Genomic DNA, 20508 nt, shown 5'->3' on the forward strand with positions numbered 1-20508 from the left:
TCAGTAAAGGGAGTGGGGGTCTGTCACCCCCCCAATCTACCCTGGGTGAGGGGTGCTTGGTGCGGGGGGCAGGAGCAAGGGGCGTGGGGGGGCTGCAAAGCAACCTCGCACCCACATCGTCCTCTCTTGTAGCAAACCAGCCCCGCAGAGCATGGCTGAGGCTTTTTGTCCCCTTCTTTCCAGTTTCCCACCAGCCCCATCCCCGTGGCGGGATGCACTCGGCGTGTGCCCGGCCTCAGCCCCTGCCTGCGGGGTGTCCGGGCTCCCCCATCCTCCGGGAAGAGCAAATAACCAGGGAATGGGACATCAAAATCCAGCTCCTCGGACCTGTGAGGGCCGGGACGAGGCGAGGGGCCGGGTGGCTGCAGAGGTCCCCTCCGAGCCCCCTGCGAAGAGTCAAGGGCTCCGGGAATCGCTCCCTGCCCAAAGAGGGATTGCCCCCTCTGGGTCCGAGGAAGGGCAGGGTGAGGGCGGCCTCCAGTTAAACCAGTGTTCTGGGGGGACTGGGTTTAATCCCAAGCCATCCCTGTGCTACTTGTGTGCCCAAGCTGGGCTTCGGGTGGGACCTCGCTCCCGGCCTCCTCTGCTCCTCTCCATCTCGCATCGTGCTGGGATGGAATGGTGCTGCTCTTTCACCCGGTGCGTTGTCACCCATCTCTGGGTGCTCGCCGGCCTGTGCCTGGGTGAGGTGGGTGCTGGGGTGCCGGGGCGAGGCTGGGGGGTGCGGATCCAGCGAGACCCCGGGGTTTTCCCTTCCTCTCGGGACTCTGCACCCCCCCAGCTCCCGGTGCCCGGAGGGGGGGGGGTTACCGGGTGGTGGGGGGGGTGGAGTGGGGATCGTGGAGAGGAGCACCGGGGCGCTTCGCCTTTAACGGGCGGGCGGGCGGGGCCGCCCACGTGATCGGCGGCGGGGAGGGAGCGAGCGAGCGGGCGGGCGGAGGGAGAAACTCCCCGGCGCGGCGCTCCCGGTGCTGGGCATGGGGCGCTGAGCCGGGCCTCTCCCGCACCCCCGGGGCGCTCCGCAGGGGAGCTCCCGGTGCGCTCCAAGCGCGCTCCCCGCGCCCCCCCCCGCCGCGCCCTCTCCCCCCCGCCGCCGCCCGCACCATGCCCGAGCAGCTCAGCGTGGCCGAGTTCCTGGCCGTGACCGGCGAGGACCTCAGCTCCCCGGCCGCCGCCGCCTTCGCCTCCAAGATGCAGAAGTGCCGGGGGGCGGTGGGGGCTCTGGAGGAGGTGAGCGGGGCCGGGGGGGGGGGGATGCTGGGGGGGGAGGTCGGGCTGCGCTCCCCGCCTGGGAACGCTCCCTGCACCCCGCGCTGGGGCAGCTCCTGGCACCCATAGGTACTGGTCCAGCACCCAGTGCCCACCCCGGGGGGCACCTCCCATCCTTGGGCTTCTATTTATTGGGGTCCCCCACTTCGCCCCGAGACCCCCGGGAGGGGGCCGGCACGGCTTGGCTTGTGCTGGCCGTCACCCTAAGCGGGTGCTTTGGGACCCTCGGGCCAGGGTGGCCGGTTGTATCCTCCGAGCAGCCCCAGCGTGTGCTTTTTCGGGGTCAAGGCCTGCAGAAATGGGCAAAACTCTCCTTTAAAGCCTCCTTTAAAGGTTTTTTGTCTCCAGCTCCAGGTGCCACTCGGGGCCAGGGCATCCCCCCGGGGCCGGGCAGAGCATCAGCCCCACGGCTCCGGCCGCGATCGAGTTCCTACGCTGGAGCCAGCCCTGATGCGATGCGGTGTCCCTGGGGGGGGTGTGTGTGTCCCCCTGCGATTAAAGCCAGGGGAGTATTTTTTAGCCTCCCCCCCAAAATCCCCGGCAGCGTTTACGGGAAGGGCGGAGGTGGCGGGGTGCCTTCGTCCCCCTTCTCCCGCCTGGAATAAAAGCGGTTTCCAGCTGGTCCCGTGGCTTTTGCCAACTCCTCTTAGCGAAGGAATGGCTTTGAAGGAGAGCCAGGGCTGGCGGGGAGCGTGGGGCTCCAGGTGCCGGGGCTGCCGGGATCCCCAGGGGCAGCGGGATGGGCGTCCCTGGGCTGGAAATTTGGGGACTCACCGTGGAGCATCCCAGTCCCCACCAGCACGTGCTGGCTGCTGCCATGGATCTTCCTCTCAGCTGGGAAGGGGTAGGCAGCTCCAGCCAGGAGGAAGCAGCAGGAATTTCGTTTGGCTGCTCGGAGAGGCTGCGGTTAAGGGGGACGGGGATGGGGGGAGAGGCGTCCCCCAGGAATAGCGGGGGTCTCTGCGGGGTTTGCTTACTAAAGCTCCAGCGAGCGTGGCTGAGAGCTGGGAGTCGTGACTGCTGTCGTGCATACCATGGGGGGCACAGGGCTGAGCCCCCCCATCCCAGCGGAGACTGCGGGGGACCCTCGTGGGGGCCGAACCACTGCCAGGCCTTCGGCATCCCCATGCTCCAGCGCGAGGGGAAGAGGGAAATCCAACCCAACAAGCCCCAGCCCCACGCCGCCCTCTGAGCCCTGATGGGGCGATAGCATCAGGCAAGGGAAATAAACAGCGGCGGCTTTGGGGAGGGCTGGGGAGTCGGAGAGACTCTCTGTGACCAAACCGAGCCTTGGTCTTCCCTGTCACCACCCCAGATCCTGGCCGGTGGCTTGGCGAGCAGGAGGGAGCGAGGGTTCCCAGTATTGCTCCAGTGGCTGCTGGGTGGGAAGGGGTGACCGTGTCCCACTCGGTCCCCAAGACAGGGCACTGCTGCCTTCAAGGCACGGCCACATGCACCCATCTGGAAGCCAGTCCCAAATTGGGGGGACAGGAGCGGGCGAGGGCCGGAGGCTGGTGTTCGCCATTGAGGAAAATATTGGTGTTGCCCAGTGCTGCTCCGTGCCTCAGTTTCCCTCCTGGGATTAAAGAGGGCTCTCCCCTCTCAGGGGGCTTGTGTGACTTCGGGGTCCTTGGGGCTGCTGCGGAGGCAGAACCCGAGGTCTCTGGAATGGGCTGGAACGTCGGATCTAGCCCTTGGCGGTTGGAGCTGGGTGCTGTGTGCATGGTGCATGGGACTGGGCACCTCCGGGCCAGGGCAGGGTGACATGGCAGAGGCCGTTGGTGTGTTCGGTGGCAGAGCTGGCAGTCGGGCTCCCAGCTCACCCCGTCACCATGTAAATAATACCGTGTCCCCGCCACGTGCTGCCCTTTGCACCCGGGGCAGTGCCACATCCTGCTCCCAGCCCGGCAGCGCCGCCACCCCGGCCCCTGGCACCCGCGGCCGCTCCTTCGCCGGGCGGCACGAGCCGGCGGCGGGGGGGGGGAGGCAGAAGAATGGCCCCCATTGAGCATCCCGCCGGGGCCGGGCGGGGTGTGGGGGTGGCTGCTCGGGGTCCCCAGGCTGTGAGCCCGGGTGGCTGCGGTGCAGGTGCGGATCCGTCCCTCCCTCCGTCCCCACGGGGATCCCTCGTGCTTCCATCCCCGCTGTGCCGATGTCCTCAGCTTCCCCCGACCGGGAGCCCTCGTCCCTGAGCTTGCTGGGGGGTGATGGGTGCTGTGGGGGGCTCTGGACATCGCTGTTCCCTGCTCTGGAGGGCTGTCCCCGTGCAGCCAAGGCCCGTGTCCCTGGTAGCCAGCCCGGTACATCGGGGATGCCGGGGATGCCAGTGATGCCCGCAGCCGGGGCGGCACCATGCAGTGATTTCCTCTGCATTTACAACCCTGGTGCCCAGCTCTGCCTGCCCTGTCCCCACCGGTCGACTCATAGACCCCTTCCTGAAAGCTCCCGTGTCCTTCTCCAGATCGTCCCCGGTCCCTGCTCCACACTGGCCCCGTGTTCAGCCTCCTGCGGCCATGAGCTGGCACTGGGTTGAGCTGCCCCATCCCAGACACTCGAAGGAGCTTCTTCCCTGACTTGCACAGTGATCCATCCAGAGCATCTCATGCTGCCTCAGTTTCCCTTCCTGAGGCTATGCCAGGTTTGCAAGCCTGGAGCATCCAGGAATCCAGCCCTGGCATCCCCCCGAGGCAGGGGATGCCTCTGCCCCAGCCCATGGCTCCGGAGAGCCTGGGGCACCCAGATTTGGTACAGAGAGGGGGCATGGGGGGCTTTGGGGCACCCCAACATCCTCCCCATTGTAGATGCATTGCAAGACCCCTCTGGGCGGGGGTTTGGCTCTTGCCTTGGCCCTGGTCCCCTCCCAGCCAGCTCATCCTGGCCAAAGCTCGTCCGCAGCATCCCAGTCCAACGAGGAGGGCCTCGGAGAGCGGTGCTGAAGCCAGGCTGATCCCGCTGTCAGGAAATCGGCCTTGACATCAGCCCGAAAACCTTCAGCGAGAGCGCGAGCAAGAGAGAGAGAGCCTCTTTATTGTAATTCCTCCGCGGTTTCATCCCTCGCCCTTCTTGCTGTTCACGCCCTCTAAATATTTCCAGCCTGTTATCATGCCTCTGGTACCTGCAGCCAAGCTGCCCTTAACCCTTTCCTGATGGCTGGGGCTGGCGTGCGTTCGGCTACGATGCTCTGCGGGCAGCGCCGCGGGCAGGTTGGCGTTGGGTTGGCATTGGGGTTCAGTTTGCCCTGGTGCTCGGTGGGGGCAAATGGGGGCTGCCCGGGTAGGAAGGGATGGAGCGAGGATGGGGGGACCGGGCTGGGGATGGGCAATGCTCTAACCGAGCGCAGAATGCAGTTGGTGGGGGCTGCGGGGAGGTCCACGGTGCTGGGGGCCATGGCCAAGACCCTGCACGAGCTGGGGGGGTTGTGGAAAGCCGCATCCCCGGTTGTGGGATTTGTGGGATTTATGTGATTTAGGTCGCTGTCGGGCATCGGTGAGAGGTGGGTCCCATTTTTGGCTCTGCCCTGGATCCCTGCGGGGAGCTGGGCACCCTCGCAGGTCTCTGCCGTCGTGCCTGGCCCCGAGCTATGGGGACGCGTGCTGGGGTGGCGGGGATGGGCTGGTGTATTCGTGCTACGTGATGCTTCATCCCCTCCTTGGTTGAAACAGCCCCTGTGAGAGCCAGGGAGGCATTTTCCATGGTTGCTGGAAGCTGCTGGGATCCAAAGAGATGCTGGGTGTGCTGGCCGAGCCTCTCACCCCCTGCTACCGTCTTGCTCGAACCCGGCCTCTCCAGGGGCAGCCAAAGCCCTGCCTGGCAGCCCAAGCCGTGGGGACCGCAGGCCTGGCAGGGGATCGGCTGGACACTGAGGCTCCGGCGTCCCCGGGATGCCTCCGGCTCCTCTCCCAGCCCTGGGAGCTTGGCCGCTGCCCTGCACATCTGCATGGCAGAGCAGCCGCCTTTGCAAGGGCCAGCTGGGCTGGGGGGAGCGGCGGCCCCGCTTGGCAGGGCTAATGAGCTCCGTTTGTTTTCTTTCTTCGCTTTCGCAGAGCCTGGATGGGGACCAAGCCGTGCTCCAGAGGATCAGGAAATATGTGAAAGCCATTCACATCTCCGGGCTCAGTGAGTTGTGCTTCGAGAGCTGATGGGCATCCCCAGGCCACCGGGCTGGCGGGGTCTGTGACGGTCCCATCCTTCACCAACACCGGTCGCGTCTGTCCGTGGGGTGATGCAGCTGGACGGCGGGGTGGCCATGGGTGCTGGCCAGCCTGGGGGGATGTGGGTGCTTGCAGCCAGCCAGCTTGGCAACACGATAGGGTGCCAAAAACTGTCTTAAAAAGACGTGAAAAGGGAAATTGAGAACCTTAGGGAGGTTGTTTAGGGCACACCACTGCTGTCCTGCAGCAGGATCAGCCAGCTCTGCTGCGGAGGGATGGGGAGATGGGTGCTGGTGAGACCTCATGATGTGGCCATCTCCACCGAAGGGGTGCTGCAGGGCCACCCCATGTCCCTCACCGGTGTCTCTCCATGCAGCCCATGTGGAGAACGAGGAGCAGTACAGCGAAGCCCTGGAGAACTTCGGCAATAACCACCTCTCCCAGAACAACCACGAGCTCTCCACCGGCTTCCTCAACCTGGCCGTCTTCACCCGCGAGGTCACCGCACTCTTCAAGAACCTGGTGAGCCGCCCCGCATCCTCCCGGCACGCTGCCGAGATTGGGGGGAGGCTTTAACCACCCGGGAGGGGATCGTGGGATTCACGGCGTCTCCGGTACAACCTCAGGCCGTTCTCTGCATCTGGCTATTGCCAAGCTAGGGAAAATCTCCAGGATCCATCTGGATTTGGAAAAACCACCCAGTGCAGCCCCCCTCCTCCCAGTTTAGCTGCCCTCCACCACAGGCAGCAATCCCCAGCTCCCATCCTGGGCTCGGGGATGCACTCCCGGTGCTCCCAGACCATCCGATACCCCCGTTGCTGGATTTACAGCTCATTCCCAGCTCCGCCGGGGCCGCCGACGCTGGGATTTGATGGGTGGTTGGGGCTGCTATTTTCTTTTTTCCCTTTCTTTCTTTCTTTCTGTTTTTTTCTCACATCAATTGCATCTCTGATCTCGTTTGCCAAGAAGTAAATCAAAGCCACGCCGAGCTGCACAGCGGGGCCTTGGGGAGCCGCGGCCGTGCGGGAAGCAGGCAGGCAGGCAGAGGCGGCTGTGAGCCGAGCCGGCAGCGCCTTCCCCGCCACGGGAATGGCTCCGGTGGAGAAGTCGGTTCCTGGAGGGAGGTGGATTCGTGCACGCCCAGCGGCAAAGCCCTGGGGGGGTCCCGTGCCGCTGGCCCCCTCTCCGGTCCCTTTCGAATCCCCCCCCCCCCCCCCCCCCGGGGTGTTTTTTGGCTCCTGGCTCTGCTTAAGGAGGAGATTTATTTCTGCTGCCCTTCCCCCAGCAAGAATTTCAGATTTCGGCATCTTCCTCTCCCAGTTACCCCAGTCTGGGCCTCCCTGCTCCTCCCCTTCCCCATCCTGGCTGTCCCAGCCCAGCCAGACCCCCATGCTCCAGGGGGGCTCTGCGGGAACGTCCCGGCGGAGGAGTCGGACCGGTTCCTGGGCGAGGGCAGCACTGGCCCCCCACCTCCCGCCCCACATGCTGCTGCCCTGGGAACAGCACTGCCTCTGCCGTCTTCCCCCTGCTCTCCCTGGAGCGGGGTTACGTGCCAGGACCCTCGACTGGATCTGAAAAGCCAGGTTTCCCCTCCCGGAGTCCCCCCGGCGCTGTTGGAAGCGGGGTGCCCCATCCCGCCTGGTCTGGGAATGGTCCCATGCCCCGGAGCTGGGTTTCTCCCTGGGTGCTGCCAGGGACCAAAAACCTTGGGAGCCTTTAAAAGAAATCTGGGTGCAGTGAGGAGGTCCCGCCTGGGTGCTGGAGCTGCTCTTGCAGCACTAAAATGGGGTGCTACCCCACGGGGCGCACAGAGGGACACCAGGACCGGAGTGGGCTCCTGCGTCCCCACTGCGGAACCCCAGCACGGTGCTGGTGGGGATGGCAGTGGCTGCATTGCTGTCCCCAGACCCCAGGGAAGGGGGACATTTTGGGAAGCCCCTTTGACATCGGGTGAGGGCTCTTTGCGTCACGGGGCTGGTGGCATTGCCGGGTGCCGTGCCGTGGGGGGACGGGGACAGGGATGGGGTGGCGATGAGGGGGAACAGCTCTGGTTTTGGCAGCCGCGGTGCTGATGTGGTTTGTGGGAAGGGCCCAGCGTCAGACATCTTGCAGCCAGCTCCGACAAGCCCCAGCCTGCCCCGTGCCTGGATCCGGCCCCGCTTCCAGCCTCTTTAACCCTTTGCGGGGCAGCGATGGAACCGGCGGTGGGGGGGGACCCCCAGTGCTGGGAAAGGACCTGGGGCTCCGGCTCCTCGAAGTGGGGACCCCCGTGGGGTAACCCCGTCTCTATGCTTTGCAGGTGCAAAACCTGAATAACATCGTCTCCTTCCCCCTGGACAGCCTGCTGAAGGGGCAGCTGAAGGACGGCCGCCTGGTGAGTCCCCTCCAGCACTGTCCCCGAGGCTCTGAGCCTGCAGGTCACCCATTTGGGGACATATTGCAGCAAGAACCCCGTTAGGGGCTCAGCCCACGGCCAGGAGAAGGAAGGAGCAAATGCCCGAGGCTGAAAGGCAGCAGCGAGGGCTGGAAGGGACTGGAGCAAGGGGTGAAGACCCAGTGGGGACGTCCCTTGTCCCCGAGGAGCAGGGCACAGCGCAGCGATGCAAAGCAAAGCCCTCAGCCGCGGGATTCTGCTTCGGTGCCACCGGGTCTTTCACTTTCCCTGATGGCTGCCATCCCCTCTCTCCTTTTGCCGCAGGACTCCAAGAAGCAGATCGAAAAGGCCTGGAAGGATTACGAGACCAAAGTGTAAGGAACCTGCTGCCTCTGGCAAAATCTGCCTAATCCCTCTCCGCACAAAGGTGTTTTGTCCCGGGGCTGCAGCCCAGCACCGATCGATGCCAGTTTGCCATCAGGAGGGCTCCGGTCCAGCCTTTCCCAGCTAGAGGGGCTGGAGATGTTTCTCCTGATCCCATCCCCACCGTAGCCCCCCGGCGTGGGACAGCCCTTGGGGCAGGGCTGTCCCCAACCCCCTGCCGTCCCATCCCGCAGGGGGAAGATGGAGAAGGAGAAGGAGCGAGCCCGTTTGGCGGGGGTCATCCAGGCCGAGCCGTCCGCAGCAGAGGTGGCCGAGGACATGCAGAAGGAGCGGCGGCTCTTCCAGCTCCACATGTGTGAGGTAGGGGCTGTGCTGGGGGGCGGGAAGGGGACTGTTCGGCCCCGGGGGGACACAGAGGATCACTCTGCTCAAAGCTGCATGGGGACATCGGAGCCTGTCCCCCGTCCCCACCACCAAAGCGGCCCCACGTGGGTGCTGTGTGGGACACTCGGCTGTCCCCATCCCATCGTGTCCCTGCGTGGTCCTGGCTCAGGGATCCCCACCCTGTCCCCAGTTTGGGGTCCCTGCGGGATGCGGCTGTGAATGGCACCCGTGGGTTACCCTGCAGTGAGGCACTTGGGGGTTGCAGCCGCATCCTCCCAGCCCTGCTCCTACCCTTCTGCAAAGGCAGAGGCTGGCGTTTGGGGCAAAAAGCGAGTTTTTGGGATAACATTCCTGAGGTTGGCTTTGCGGTTTTGCCCTATTCTCAAAAGCGCTTGAAGAAGCTCTTGGTTGTGGTTAGGAGGGCTCACGAGCGGCCCCAGATTCCCGACGGTCCCGGGGATCCGTGCTCGGGAGGTGAGATGGGAATAGGTGAAGGATGGAGACTCGATGTCAGACCCCTCAGCGAGGAGGGACCCAGGTATCCTGGCTCCAAACACCCCAGCAGCCCCGTAAACCTCTTGAGAGTGACACAAAGCAGGGGACAAGTCCCCAGTGGGTTGTCCCAGGGGTCTCCCACGTCCCCGAGGGCCAGGCAGCAGAGTCGGAGCCTGCTGCGGCCCCGTGCCCCCCCCCACCTCGGGCAAAGGGCAGGGGGTGCAGGGAGGAGGCTGCGCCCGCCGCAGCGGGGCCGGGGCTGGGCACGGGGCCGGGGAGCTGGGACCCGGCCAGATGAGTCACTCCCTTGAATAGCACCACTGTGAAATAAATAACAGCACATGGAAACGCGGGAGCTGCAGCCCGGCCGGGGAGGGGGCCGCTGCCGGCAACCCTGCAAAGAGCGGCTGCGTGTGAGCGGGCACACGTGCGTGTGTGTGTGTGCCGGCGTGCATGAGAGCTGCTGCTTTCCCGGGGAGCCTGCCTGGAAATGGAGGGGGGGGACGGGGACAGCTCTTCTAGGGGGCTGGCCAGGGCTGGGGCGGGTGTGTTGCATGTAGGTTTATAGGTGGATGGTATTTGCTGCTTGCTGGAGTAGGGGCACGATCCGATTTCACCCCAGGGGTGTTGTGTGGGGTGGTTGCATCTCCCCGTCGTGGGCCATCTCACACCCCCCAGGGGCTGTGGGGTGGAGGGATGCAGCTGGGCCCGGACCCAGGTGATGCTGGCAGCATCCCTTGGCTCGTGGGTCTCAACCAGCGCTGGCCAGGACCCTCCCCTGCCACCGTCACCCCGGGGTGTGGGTGGCAGGGCAGGGAAGTCCCACGGGAGCCGGGCACACGTGGCCTTTTCCAGCTGGGACTTTGTTCAGGGGGTGCAATTGGTGCCAGGCACCCCGGGGCTCCGGGTTGGATCCTACATTGGCTTTGCATCTCCAGCTTGCATGGAGGAATTTAACAACCCTCCGCAGCTCAGGTTGGGCAGGGGTGCCCAGAGTGCCCGGGGCACCAGGAAGCTCCATCCCAGGGGCTCTATCCTGCCATGGTGCTTCCCCACCACGGAAAGCCCCCGGAGCTGAGGGCTGCCTTCCCCTCCCCTCGCCTCCCACTCGACACCATCCTCCAGCAGCTGCGCCAGCCTGGAGAGGAGCTCGCAGCGGGAAAATCTCTTCCCCCCCCTTATTTTGCTCGGGGTGAGCAAGGCTCTGGGTCTTTTCTTTTCTGCCTGCAGCTGATGGATGGGTTTGAAGCATAAAGCTGAAATTCCCCATCCCGCGGGACACCTCCGCGAGGACTGCAGACCTCCGGGGCTGATGTGCCGCAGGCGCTCGCTGCTTGAAATCTGATTTTTTGGGAGCAAAGGGGTCATGTCTTAAAAAACATTTGGGCTATTTTTTTTATTTTTTTTTTCTTCCCCCTTCGCGAGCTGCCTTGGGTTTTGGTTATTTATTAACTCCAGAAGTAATGAGCAGCGGGAGAAACATGCTCGGCTGGAAACCCCGGGGGCCTGCCTCAGTCCTTGAACTTTTCAGGGCTTGGAGGACTTCCAGAGCCAGGTTTTCTGAGGGTGGTCCCCAGCGAGCTGCCTTCAAATCCAACGTCGTGACTCGACTTCTTGAAACCCAGCCAGCGTTTTAACCCTCCTCCCCGCGCCGGGAAGGGAGGCGAGGGCTGGGCAGGCTCTTGCTCTTTCCTCTGGGATATTTTCAGCCGGTCCTCGTCTCCGTCACTTAACTGGGTGTCTTCTCCTCCTCCAGTACCTGCTGAAAGCCAGCGAGTCTCAGATGAAGCAGGGACCAGATTTCCTGCAGAGCCTCATCAAGTTTTTCCACGCTCAGCACAAGTAGGTGCCGCCCGGGTCAAGGTGGTTCATCCCCGGGGTCGGTCATCGCCCCTGGGAGGTCCCACGAGGACCTGGGGGCACCTTCTCCCATCCCAGCTCCGTAACGCTGTTGGTGAAGATGCTGGGCAGAGCCTGTCGCTCTCTGGTTGCATCCGAGGAGTTGAAACGTGCTTTGTTGGCTTGAGGAGCTGTAAACGTGTCCGTGGGGGCTGGGGGAAGGGGGTTGGCTCGGGATATATCCGATGATTTGGTTTCTGGATAGATTTCCAGGGATGAGTTCAGCCGAGCGGCTCCGCCGTTAGCCGTGGGGCTCGTAACGAGGGTGTTTGGAGCAAGGATTAACATCTTCTCGCCTTTCCCGTTGCTCCATGAGGCTGGAGTAGCAGCGTGTGGGTGTCACGTCATCTCCTCCAGCTCTCGAGTGGGGAAACTGAGGCAGGGAGGGGACAGTCACGTTGGCTAAGAGCGTGCCGTCGACTGGGGCTATGACCCAGAGACCCCCCAGGATCTGGCCTCCGGCAGGGCTGGTCCCCAGTGAGATGAGCTTGGATTGAACAAGAGGCCAATCCTGCATCCCAAACACCCCAAATATTTGGAGTATCCAGATCCCATGGGCTGGGCTTGGCCTTTGGTGGGGTCTCTCCAGGTCTCAGTAGCAAGGGGAGCCACAAAGCAAGAGCAGCTTCCCCGGGGGGTTGCTATGGTGTCCTGCCACGTTTTCTCTAAAAAAACTCTTTTTTTTTTCCTCCCTCCTCCCCATCTGCATCTTAATCACATTAAATAAATGCCCAGTTTCTTCCAAGACGGCTGGAAGGCTGCCCAGAACCTCTACCCCTTCATTGAGAAGCTCGCTGTGTCCCTCCACGCGGTAAGTCCCCCAGCCTACCATCCAACGTCGCTCGGACGTGTCCCCCAAGATGCCGCCCCCTCCCCGTGCCAGCCCCTGAGAACGCCCGCATTCAGCGCAGCAGTGAGGGCAGCTGCCTCCCTTTCCAGCTCCACCAAGCGCAAGAGGAGGAGGTGAAGCAGCTCACGCAGACCCGCGATTCCCTCCGCAGCATCCTGCAGCTGGAGAGCAAGGAGGTGAGACCCCGGGATGGGCTGGGGAGAGCCGGGAAGGAGGGTCGGGAGGGTGCTGGGTGCTAAGGAGGGGTGAGTGCCCCGGGGTTAGCTTGGGGATGGGGAGCAGCAGGGAAAGGGGAGCTGGGGTCCAAAGGGGACATCTGTGGGAGCAGAGCAGGAGACCTGGGAGATGCTCGGAGGCTGGGAGGGGCCGGGGGTCTCTGGCATCCCGATGGATGCTGCACCCACCTAAGGACAAGGTCGCCTGGGGACAGCAGCCACCTCTGCACCTCTCACTTTGCTTTTTAAATGCTTTTTTTTTTTTCCCCCCGGTGAGCTCAGGAAAACCTGAGCAGGAAAAACTCTGGCAGCGGCTACAGCATCCACCAGCACCAAGGGAACAAGCAGTATGGGACGGAGAAGTCGGGATTTCTGTACAAGAAGAGCGATGGGTGAGGATGAGTGTTATTTGCCCAGAGAGCTCCCGGCTCCATCCCGGTGTTGCTGTGGGCTGGGAGAACATTGTGCTTGTGGGAGGCCCCAGAGCTGGGACATCCCAAGGCGGAACCGTTTGAGTGAAGTTTTTGGTCGCTGTTAAGACAGGTCTTCAGGTGCAATTGGTCCCGTCTGGTCTTAAGCATCCATCAATGCTTGGAGAATGGGATTTTTCCCCAGGCTGGAGGAGACCTGAGAGCTGGTGGTCAGGGGCTGGGGGGTCTCCAACTGCACCTGGGCAAGGAGGAGGTTTGGAGGTGGTGCAGGGGACCTTCCCCCACGATGGTTTGGTGTCATCGGCCCATTTCTTATGTGAAGGCCCCCAGTAGGCTCTGATGCCCAGGGTGCTTCTGTGATGCTCTCCTGGGTGGCTGGCTGGGCACAGCGGCTGGTGCTGTGTGGGTGTAGTGTCCTTGGATGTGGGCTCCAGGAACAGCTGCCCAGTGCCAAGTTCACTGTGAAGAGCTGTGAGCTGTGCGGCTGATGGGAGAGGAAGAAATTCCTTGTTTCTTAGGGGTGAAGGGAGAAAGGATCCTGGTGGGATCATCTAGGGGGAAAAATAAAATCCTCAGAGCCCCAAAGAGGAGGTCTTCACCTTCTCAGTGGAGCTCTGGGTGATGGGCACCAGGTTTTGTGGTGGTTATGTGCTTTGCCAAACTGGGGCTACCAGATCTGTGATGCTGTTGGCCAGCACGGCCCATGGCCAGCCCGCTCAGCGGGACATTTTGTGCTCTGTGAGTTACAGCAAGCACAACCCCACATCCAGAAAGCCATCAGGCCTCTGCCCAGGGCTGCCATGGGTGGTTTGGGAGGTGGATGGATGTGGGTGGGCGAGCGGGGCTGTGCAACGTGTCCTCACTCCTCCTCTTCCTCCTCCTCAGGATCCGCAAAGTGTGGCAGAAGAGGAAGTGTGGCGTGAAGTATGGCTGTCTGACCATCTCCCACAGCACGGTGAGGAGCAGCGGGGGGCTGCAGCCCTGATGCTTGAAGGCACCCTTTGAGCAGTGGTGTCCGTTGGATTTCAGGTTTAGTTTTGCCCAAACCGGTCGCAAATCTGCCTGGCTTAAAATTTAGTATGAGCTGGGACTAGACGTACTAAATGGGGTCCCCCATGTTTGGTAGGTGTCAATGGGAGGGGATGGTGGGTTTGGCTGGGGCAGCGAGATGGGTGTTGAGGTTCCAGACAAGGCCAAAAGGGGCCGGGGTGGGTTGGGGGTGGTGGTGCTGCCCCCTGGCGGTGGAGGCTGAGAACTGCAGCGGGGACCGAGGACGTGGCTCAGGGACGTCTCCGAGCCCTGTTCTCCTGCCAAGGGTCGGAGAGGGTCCCACTCGCCCGGTTATCCCAAGAGGGACCATCTGGGGATGGTTGTTGTCCCACCGGAGTTGCCGTTGGAGGTACGCGCTTGGTGACGGGCGTCCCACCCCTTCCCAGTCCTTTAACCTGCCTCTCGTCCTCACGCCCTGCAGATAAACCGTCCCCCCGTCAAGCTGAACCTCCTCACCTGCCAAGTGCGGCCCCACGCCGAGGAGAAGAAATGCTTCGACCTGGTGACGCGTGAGTGCCTGGAGTGGGATGCCGTGGCTGGGGTGGGTGTGTTTGACCCGGAGGCGGCCGAGCTGTGGATGGGAACTCCCTCTTTGAAGGAGAGCATCCCGAGCGGGTTTTCCCAGCGGCCGGCTGGCCCTCCGCCAGCCCTGCCACGGCACCTGGGCACCCTTTGCCCTTTTAATCCGGCTCTGGGTGTCTCCCCAGCTGCCTTTGTGGAGGAAGGACCGACCTCTCCCAAGGAGATCTAGCAAGCTCAGGACAAAAAGAGGTCACGACAGGGCTTGGGTGATGGATGAGTGACGTGCAGTGGTTTTATTTTATTTTAAAGCAGCCCCTTTGGAGTAGTTGCAACCCCTTCCTGCCATCCTGGGCATCCCCAAATTGCCCTATTCACCTTCTCCTCCCTCTCCCCATCCCTGCAGACAACAGGACGTATCACTTCCAAGCGGAGGACGAGCAGGAATGCGTTGTGTAAGTGCTGCAGCCCATCCCCACTCTTTGCCATGCCAGATCCTGCTCTGCCTTCCCCATCCTCCTCCTCCTCCTCCTCCTCCTGACGGGGCTCCCCCCTGCCCAGGTGGGTCTCGGTGTTGCAGAACAGCAAGGACGAAGCCCTGAGCAACGCCTTCAAGGGGGAGCCCAACGGCGGCGGGGCGGCAGCGGGCGGCGGGGCGGACGGCGGCGTGCAGGAGCTCACCAAGCTGGTCATCAGCGAGGTGAAGAACATGCCGGGAAACAAGCAGTGTTGCGACTGCGGGGCCCCGGGTAGGTCGGGCCTTGGTGCGTCCCCCTCCCCGGGTGTGGGTCGGGTACCCGGGGGGGAATCGCAGCATCCCGTGGGGCTGGGTGGTGATGTTGAACCCCGTGCCGTTCCCCCCCACAGACCCCACATGGCTCTCCACCAACCTGGGCATCCTGACGTGCATCGAGTGCTCCGGCATCCATCGGGAGCTGGGCGTGCATTACTCCCGCATCCAGTCCCTCACCCTCGATGTCCTCAGCACCTCCGAGCTGCTGGTAAGCCGCTCTCCGTGCCCAGAGATCTCGTGGCCACCGGGAATCACCCTCTGCGGCTCCCAGACCTCCTGGGATGCAGAGTTCATCCCTCCTCCTCCATCCCATCTGTGCCCAGTTTGCTCCAGCGCTCATAAACTTGCCTCAGTTTCCCCAGCGGCAGTTTGCAGCCCCCAGCGTGGTGGTCTGGGCAAGTTGGGGGGGGGCTCTGCAAAGCCACTTGCTAAGGGGAGGGATGCTGGCAGCCCCCCAGGATTTGCTGCCTTGTAAAACAGACTTCCCCTGGCATGAAAGAGCATCATCCCTGGAGGAGATGCTGCACTAGGAAAGTCCTGGGTGGATCCAGTGGATTCCTTCCCTCTGCCTCCGGGATGGGGATGGGGATCTGGCTGGGGCAGGGCGAGCGTGGTCAGGAGGGCTCGTCACCCCCCGTCCCTCTCTCGCCGCAGCTGGCCGTCAGCGTCGGGAACACCCGCTTTAATGAGATCATGGAGGCCACGCTGCCCGCGCAGGACTGCCCCAAGCCCTCGGCCGGCAGCGACATGTGAGTCGGCCGCTGGCTGGGGGGCTCGGAGTGGGCTGGGAGGAGGAGGAGGAGGAGTGCATGGTGCGTGGTCTGTCCTTGTCCCCGTGCCGCTGCCCATCAGCTCTGAGACAGCCCAGGGATGGGCGAGGGGGGGGGATCCTGGTGTCATCGCCTGGATTTTGGTGGGGATCTGCACCTTTTTTGGAGGTTTCTCCCTGATCCCGAGGCTTCAGGAGGAGGCAGGAGCCCAGGGTGCCCGCGGCTGTGGCGGGGATGGGGTGGGTCTGGTCTCCGTGCCTGTCCGAGCCGATACCACGCCGCCCATCCCGCAGGGCCGCCCGCAAGGAGTACATCGTGGCCAAGTACATGGAGCGACGCTACGTGCAGAAAAGCGGCCGCGATGACCCCCACCGCCTCTGGGAAGCCATTCGTGCCCGTGACCTCCTGGCCCTGCTCCAGGCCTTCGCCGAGGGGCACGATCTGGCCAAGCCCCTGGCCAGCCCCGAGGGCCAGGTGAGCCCCACACCACCGCGGCCGCCCCGCTCCCTCTGCCTGGCAGCGTAAATGGATTTTTTCCCTCTCTGCTTGCCCGTGCTCGGGATTTTCGTGGCCTTTGGGTGGAGATGTGCCCTTGGGAAGATGAGCATTCTCAGGTCCAGCTCTCTTCTCCCCTCCATCTTGGAGGAGATGAAGCACCCTGGGGTCCTGCTCTCCTTTCCCCTCCATCTCGTGGGAGACGAGCATCCTCAGGTTCAGCTCTCTTGTCCCCTCCGTCTCGTGGCAGGACCCGGGCGAGCTGGCGCTGCACATGGCCGTGCGCCACGCCGACAGATCGTCCCTTCCTCTGGTGGACTTCATCATCCAGAATGGGTGCGTCGCCGGGTGCTCGCAGTGTCCCCTGCCTGCTCCCCTGCCTGCTCCCCCGTGGGAATAGTGTGCACAAGCGCCGGGGACTGATGCTTGTGTGCTCTTGAGCCTTGAATTTCTTGCCGGTGGCCCTGCGCAGGGGGACGCTGGACCGGGTGACGCAAGATGGGAACACGGCTTTGCACTACGGCGCGCTCTACAACAAGCCCAACTGCCTCAAGCTGCTCCTGAAGGGCAAAGCCGCCTTCGCCACGGGTACGGGGCTGGGATGGGGGGTTTTGGGGCTCTCCGGTGGGAGCGGAGCGGCGTGGCTGTAACCTGGATCCGGTCCCTTTCGTCCCTCGGGCAGTGAACGTGGCGGGCGAGACGGCTTTGGATGTGGCGAGGAGGCTCAAGCACACCGAGTGTGAAGAGCTGGTAGGTGGGACGGAGGGATGGGGGAGATGCTTGGGGGGGGGAGAAGGGACTGAAGTGCCAGGGGAGGGCTGGCACAGAGGCGGGGGGCTCCCGGGACCTGTCCCCCCCTGTGCTGAGACCCTTCTGACCTGCCCCATCCCGCAGCTGGAGCAGGCGCAGGCGGGGAAGCTCTCCCTGCAGATCCACATCGACTACGACTGGGAGCCCCCCAGGAGTTCCCCTACGACAGCGAGGACGAGCTGGAGGAGAAGGTACCCACCGGACGGTGGCGGTGGGGGGACACCCCACATCCCCAGTGAGGGAGCTGGAGGGGTGCAGACCCTGGGTTGGGGGGGGGGGGGCTGGTGGCAGTGGGGCAGCCCTGGAGCCGGGTGTCTGCCCCCAGGTGAGCCCCCTCCAGCGCTCTTTCAAGGGCACGTCGCCGCTGGCCGCCAGCCCCCCGCCCGCCTGCCCCCAGACCCGCTGGAGCTGCATGGGGATGGACATCACCAACAAGACTTACGAGAGCATCCTGGTGCCCTCGCGCCCCGCGCCCCGCCGGGCTCACAGCGAGGAGATCCCCCCGCCGCTGCCCCTCAAAAACCCCACGCGGGGCGGCTCCCGCCCCAAACCCGGCCACAGCCCCACCGGTGAGTCAGGGTGGGGGGGTTCACCCGTGGTGGGGTTGTCCCTTCACCTAGACATCAGGTTTATTGACCCCATCGTGTGTCGTCCCCCCCAACCCAGAGCGCCCTGAGCTTCCCCGGCAGGCGTCGGAGCCGCACTTCCCTGGGCCTGCGGAGGCTCCGGCACTGCGCGGCATCCCCTCTGCCGGCACCACCGGCGCCCTGGATGGCACCGCCGGCCTGCCGGCACCCGGCACCCGCAGCCCCACCGAGAGTCGACGGGCAGCGTACTGGGAGACCCGCTCAGAAACGGACAGCAGTGGCACCCGGCGGGGGCCGGAGCTGAGCCCCCCACCCGGGCAGCCCCTGCCAGGCAGCATGGCCCCCGACATCCCCCCCGTCAAGTTCGGGTAGGGACACCCCCACCCACCCCACCCTCCCAGCCTGGGGGTGCACTGGGTGTTGAGGGGATCATTGCATAATGCTGGCAGGGTCAGCTTCAAGCCCTGCTGGCCCCCCACCCCGGTCATGGGGAACCCCAAATTGTCCCTGGGGGGGGCACGGAGCAAAGGGGTCCCTACCCTGAGCTGGAGTCCCCAGGGGAGTTGATGCTGGCCCTGGGACGCAGGAGGGGACAAGGGCAGCTGCAGGGGTGCTGGGTTGTCCCCGGAGAAGGTGACGCAGATTATTTGGGGGTGACACCAAGATCCCCTGCAAGTTATCAAATGTGTTTTTTCTCTCTTTTTGCAAGTTGTGGTGGGATGGGCTTGTTTGAGGGAGGATGGGTGCTGGGGCCCTTCTCCATCAGGATTCAGGGGGCTGTGGGTGGGACCCTGGTCCCTTGGGTCCCATGGGGGACCTCGCGGGAAGGGGGACGGGGGGGAAGGCACCAGCAGAGAGGGGGTGACACTGTCCCCGCTGTCCCCGGCAGCTCGGAGAGCACCCGCTCGTACCGGCGCATCAGCGGCGTGGTGGGCAAAGCGGGGTCGGCCATGTCCCCCCAGAGCCCCGGTGGCCCCGAGGACCCCGCTCTGAGCAAGGTGCCCCCCGTGCCCATGCCCAGAAGATTTGCTCCGGTAGGTGCCACAACTTGGGGGGGGTCTCAGAGGGGCTGCGACTGGGGGGGGGGGGAGGTATCACCCTCTGCATCCCCGAGCATCCCAACTCCCCTTATCCTGGGGTGGCAGATGAAGGGATCAGGGGTGTCACATCCCTGCACCCGCCTTGGGGGTGGCCTTGGGGGGTCTGTCACCCCCTCGCCCACCCCTTTGCAGGCCAAGGGGAGGCAGAAACGGGTGAAGGCGGTGGCTGACTGCAAGGGGGACAAAGCGCGTGAGCTGACCTTCTCCAAGGGAGAGGTGATCGTGGTGACACGGGAGGAGGACGAGCAGAGCTGGGTGAGTGTCAGCGTGGCATGGATGGATGCTGGGGTCCCAACCCTGTTCCTTTCCCCCGCCAAGTTCTATTCCGGAGGAGGCTGGGTGTTCACGGGGGCATGGATGGGTGCCATGGGCTGGGGGGGCTCCTGCTGATGTGTCACCATGGCTTTGCCTCTCTAAATCCCCCTGGCAATTGGAATATTCAGCCCCAAAGCTTCTTCCCTGCCCGAGGTGGGACTCCCACCCCCCTGACCCCTGCTCTCTGCACTCCCAGGTCGGCTTCATCGAGGGCGACGGCTCCCGCACCGGAGTCTTCCCAGCCAGCTTCGTCCACCTCTTGCAAGACTGACTGGGTGGCGGTGGCCCCTTTTATCCCTGTCCTCTCGGCCGGGACCAGAGGCAGCTCCCCGTCGGCCAGCGAGGGCTCAGGCACAGCCCCAGCCCCGGGGGCTCGGCAGAGCCAGGCCACGAGGGACATGTGCCCAGGACCCTGGCGTGGGACCATCCAGCCTGGCTGGATGCTAGCCTCCAAGGGGGCTCAGAGACCCCCCCCATTGGGAAGACAGTCCACGGACAGCGGCTGCGGGGAGCTGAAGGGCTGCCGCCCGCCCTGCGGGTAGGGCAGAGAACAGCCACGCTCGCTGCACTAGTGAGCTGAGGTTTCTGTGCTGGCCCCCAGTGTCCCCCGCTCCCGCTGCTCTTCCATCCCTCCTGTGGGCTCTGCTCGTCCCCGGGGCTTTCTTCTCCCCTGTCTGCCAAGGGACTTGGGGATGGGGGAGCTGCACTCGGTGACCCCCACCCTCCTCTGCCAGGGAGCCATGGACCCCCCCTCCCCGGCCTGGGGGGAGCGGGGCTGGGGAGTGGCCGTGTACCCCCTGGCTGCCTTCTCTACCCCAACTGTGAAGCCTTTGGGATGGGTAGGGAATAGGAAAGGGCTTTTATTGACCTTGCCTGGGGGGGGGGCTGGAGGGTCTCCGGCCCCCCTGGGCTCTGGGAGCTGCCTGGGCTGGTGGGGCTTGGGGATGCTTCAAAGCTTCCCTAAAACTGATAGCAAAATGCCATTCCCTGATTTGGGGGGGGGAGTTCAGGTGGCACCCCAGAGCCCCTGCCCCATGTCCCTCGCCTGGGGTGGGTGCTGGATCACCGCCCCGGCCCTGGGGGTCTCTCAAGGGGATTTTGCAGCTTTTTCTGTGACCAATGTCCTCCCGTGCCGGTGTCCCTCGGGAGCCACCTGCCTCCGTGCCCCCCCAATCTACCCTCTCCCCTTCTCGTTTGTGCGTCAAATGTTTCATCTCAAAAAACGGTCTTTTTTTTTTTTAATGTTTTCTGTCTCTGGTTTCTAATAAAGCCATCGTTTTTGTAAGTGCCTCGGTGCATGTGGGGCGGTGCAGCCCCTGCCCTGGTGATGCTGGTGACATGCCCTGGTGATGCTGGTGGCGTGCCCTGGAGGCTCCTGGGCACTGGTGTCTCTGTGACCTGCTGGTGCCCGTCAAGGATGTGACCCTGGGCTTTGGGGGTGTCACATGGGGGAGCACTGTTTTGGGGGGGCTGTGTGTATGTGTGTGGGTGCATCAGGTTGGGTTTTGGGCAGCAAGGCTGCCAGCAAGCCCTGGCTTTCCATTTGCATTCACCCATCCCGTGCCACGTGGGGCCGAGCTGGGGCATGGGCACCCTCCCTGCGTGCCAGGATGGATC

General features: G+C 64.0%; 1 protein-coding gene across 1 annotated transcript; it reads left to right on the forward strand.

Annotated features, from left to right (window-relative positions):
* The first annotated feature begins 1056 nt into the window (after positions 1–1056).
* Positions 1057–19759, forward strand: ASAP3 (ArfGAP with SH3 domain, ankyrin repeat and PH domain 3). The gene is given in 27 exon segments (XM_050909795.1): positions 1057–1230; positions 5313–5385; positions 5797–5942; positions 7720–7794; positions 8119–8168; positions 8412–8538; positions 10814–10899; positions 11692–11767; positions 11896–11982; positions 12304–12413; positions 13338–13407; positions 13924–14011; positions 14428–14476; positions 14583–14770; positions 14889–15022; positions 15469–15563; positions 15878–16058; positions 16330–16415; positions 16552–16667; positions 16762–16829; positions 16974–17037; positions 17040–17080; positions 17215–17458; positions 17556–17844; positions 18366–18510; positions 18709–18831; positions 19088–19759. Coding segments are annotated over 27 exon segments (3012 nt in total). The 5' UTR covers positions 1057–1104; the 3' UTR covers positions 19163–19759.
* The last annotated feature ends 749 nt before the right edge of the window (positions 19760–20508 follow it).

This window comes from Gymnogyps californianus, chromosome 22, assembly GCF_018139145.2.
Source record: "Gymnogyps californianus isolate 813 chromosome 22, ASM1813914v2, whole genome shotgun sequence".
Taxonomy (NCBI): domain Eukaryota; kingdom Metazoa; phylum Chordata; class Aves; order Accipitriformes; family Cathartidae; genus Gymnogyps; species Gymnogyps californianus.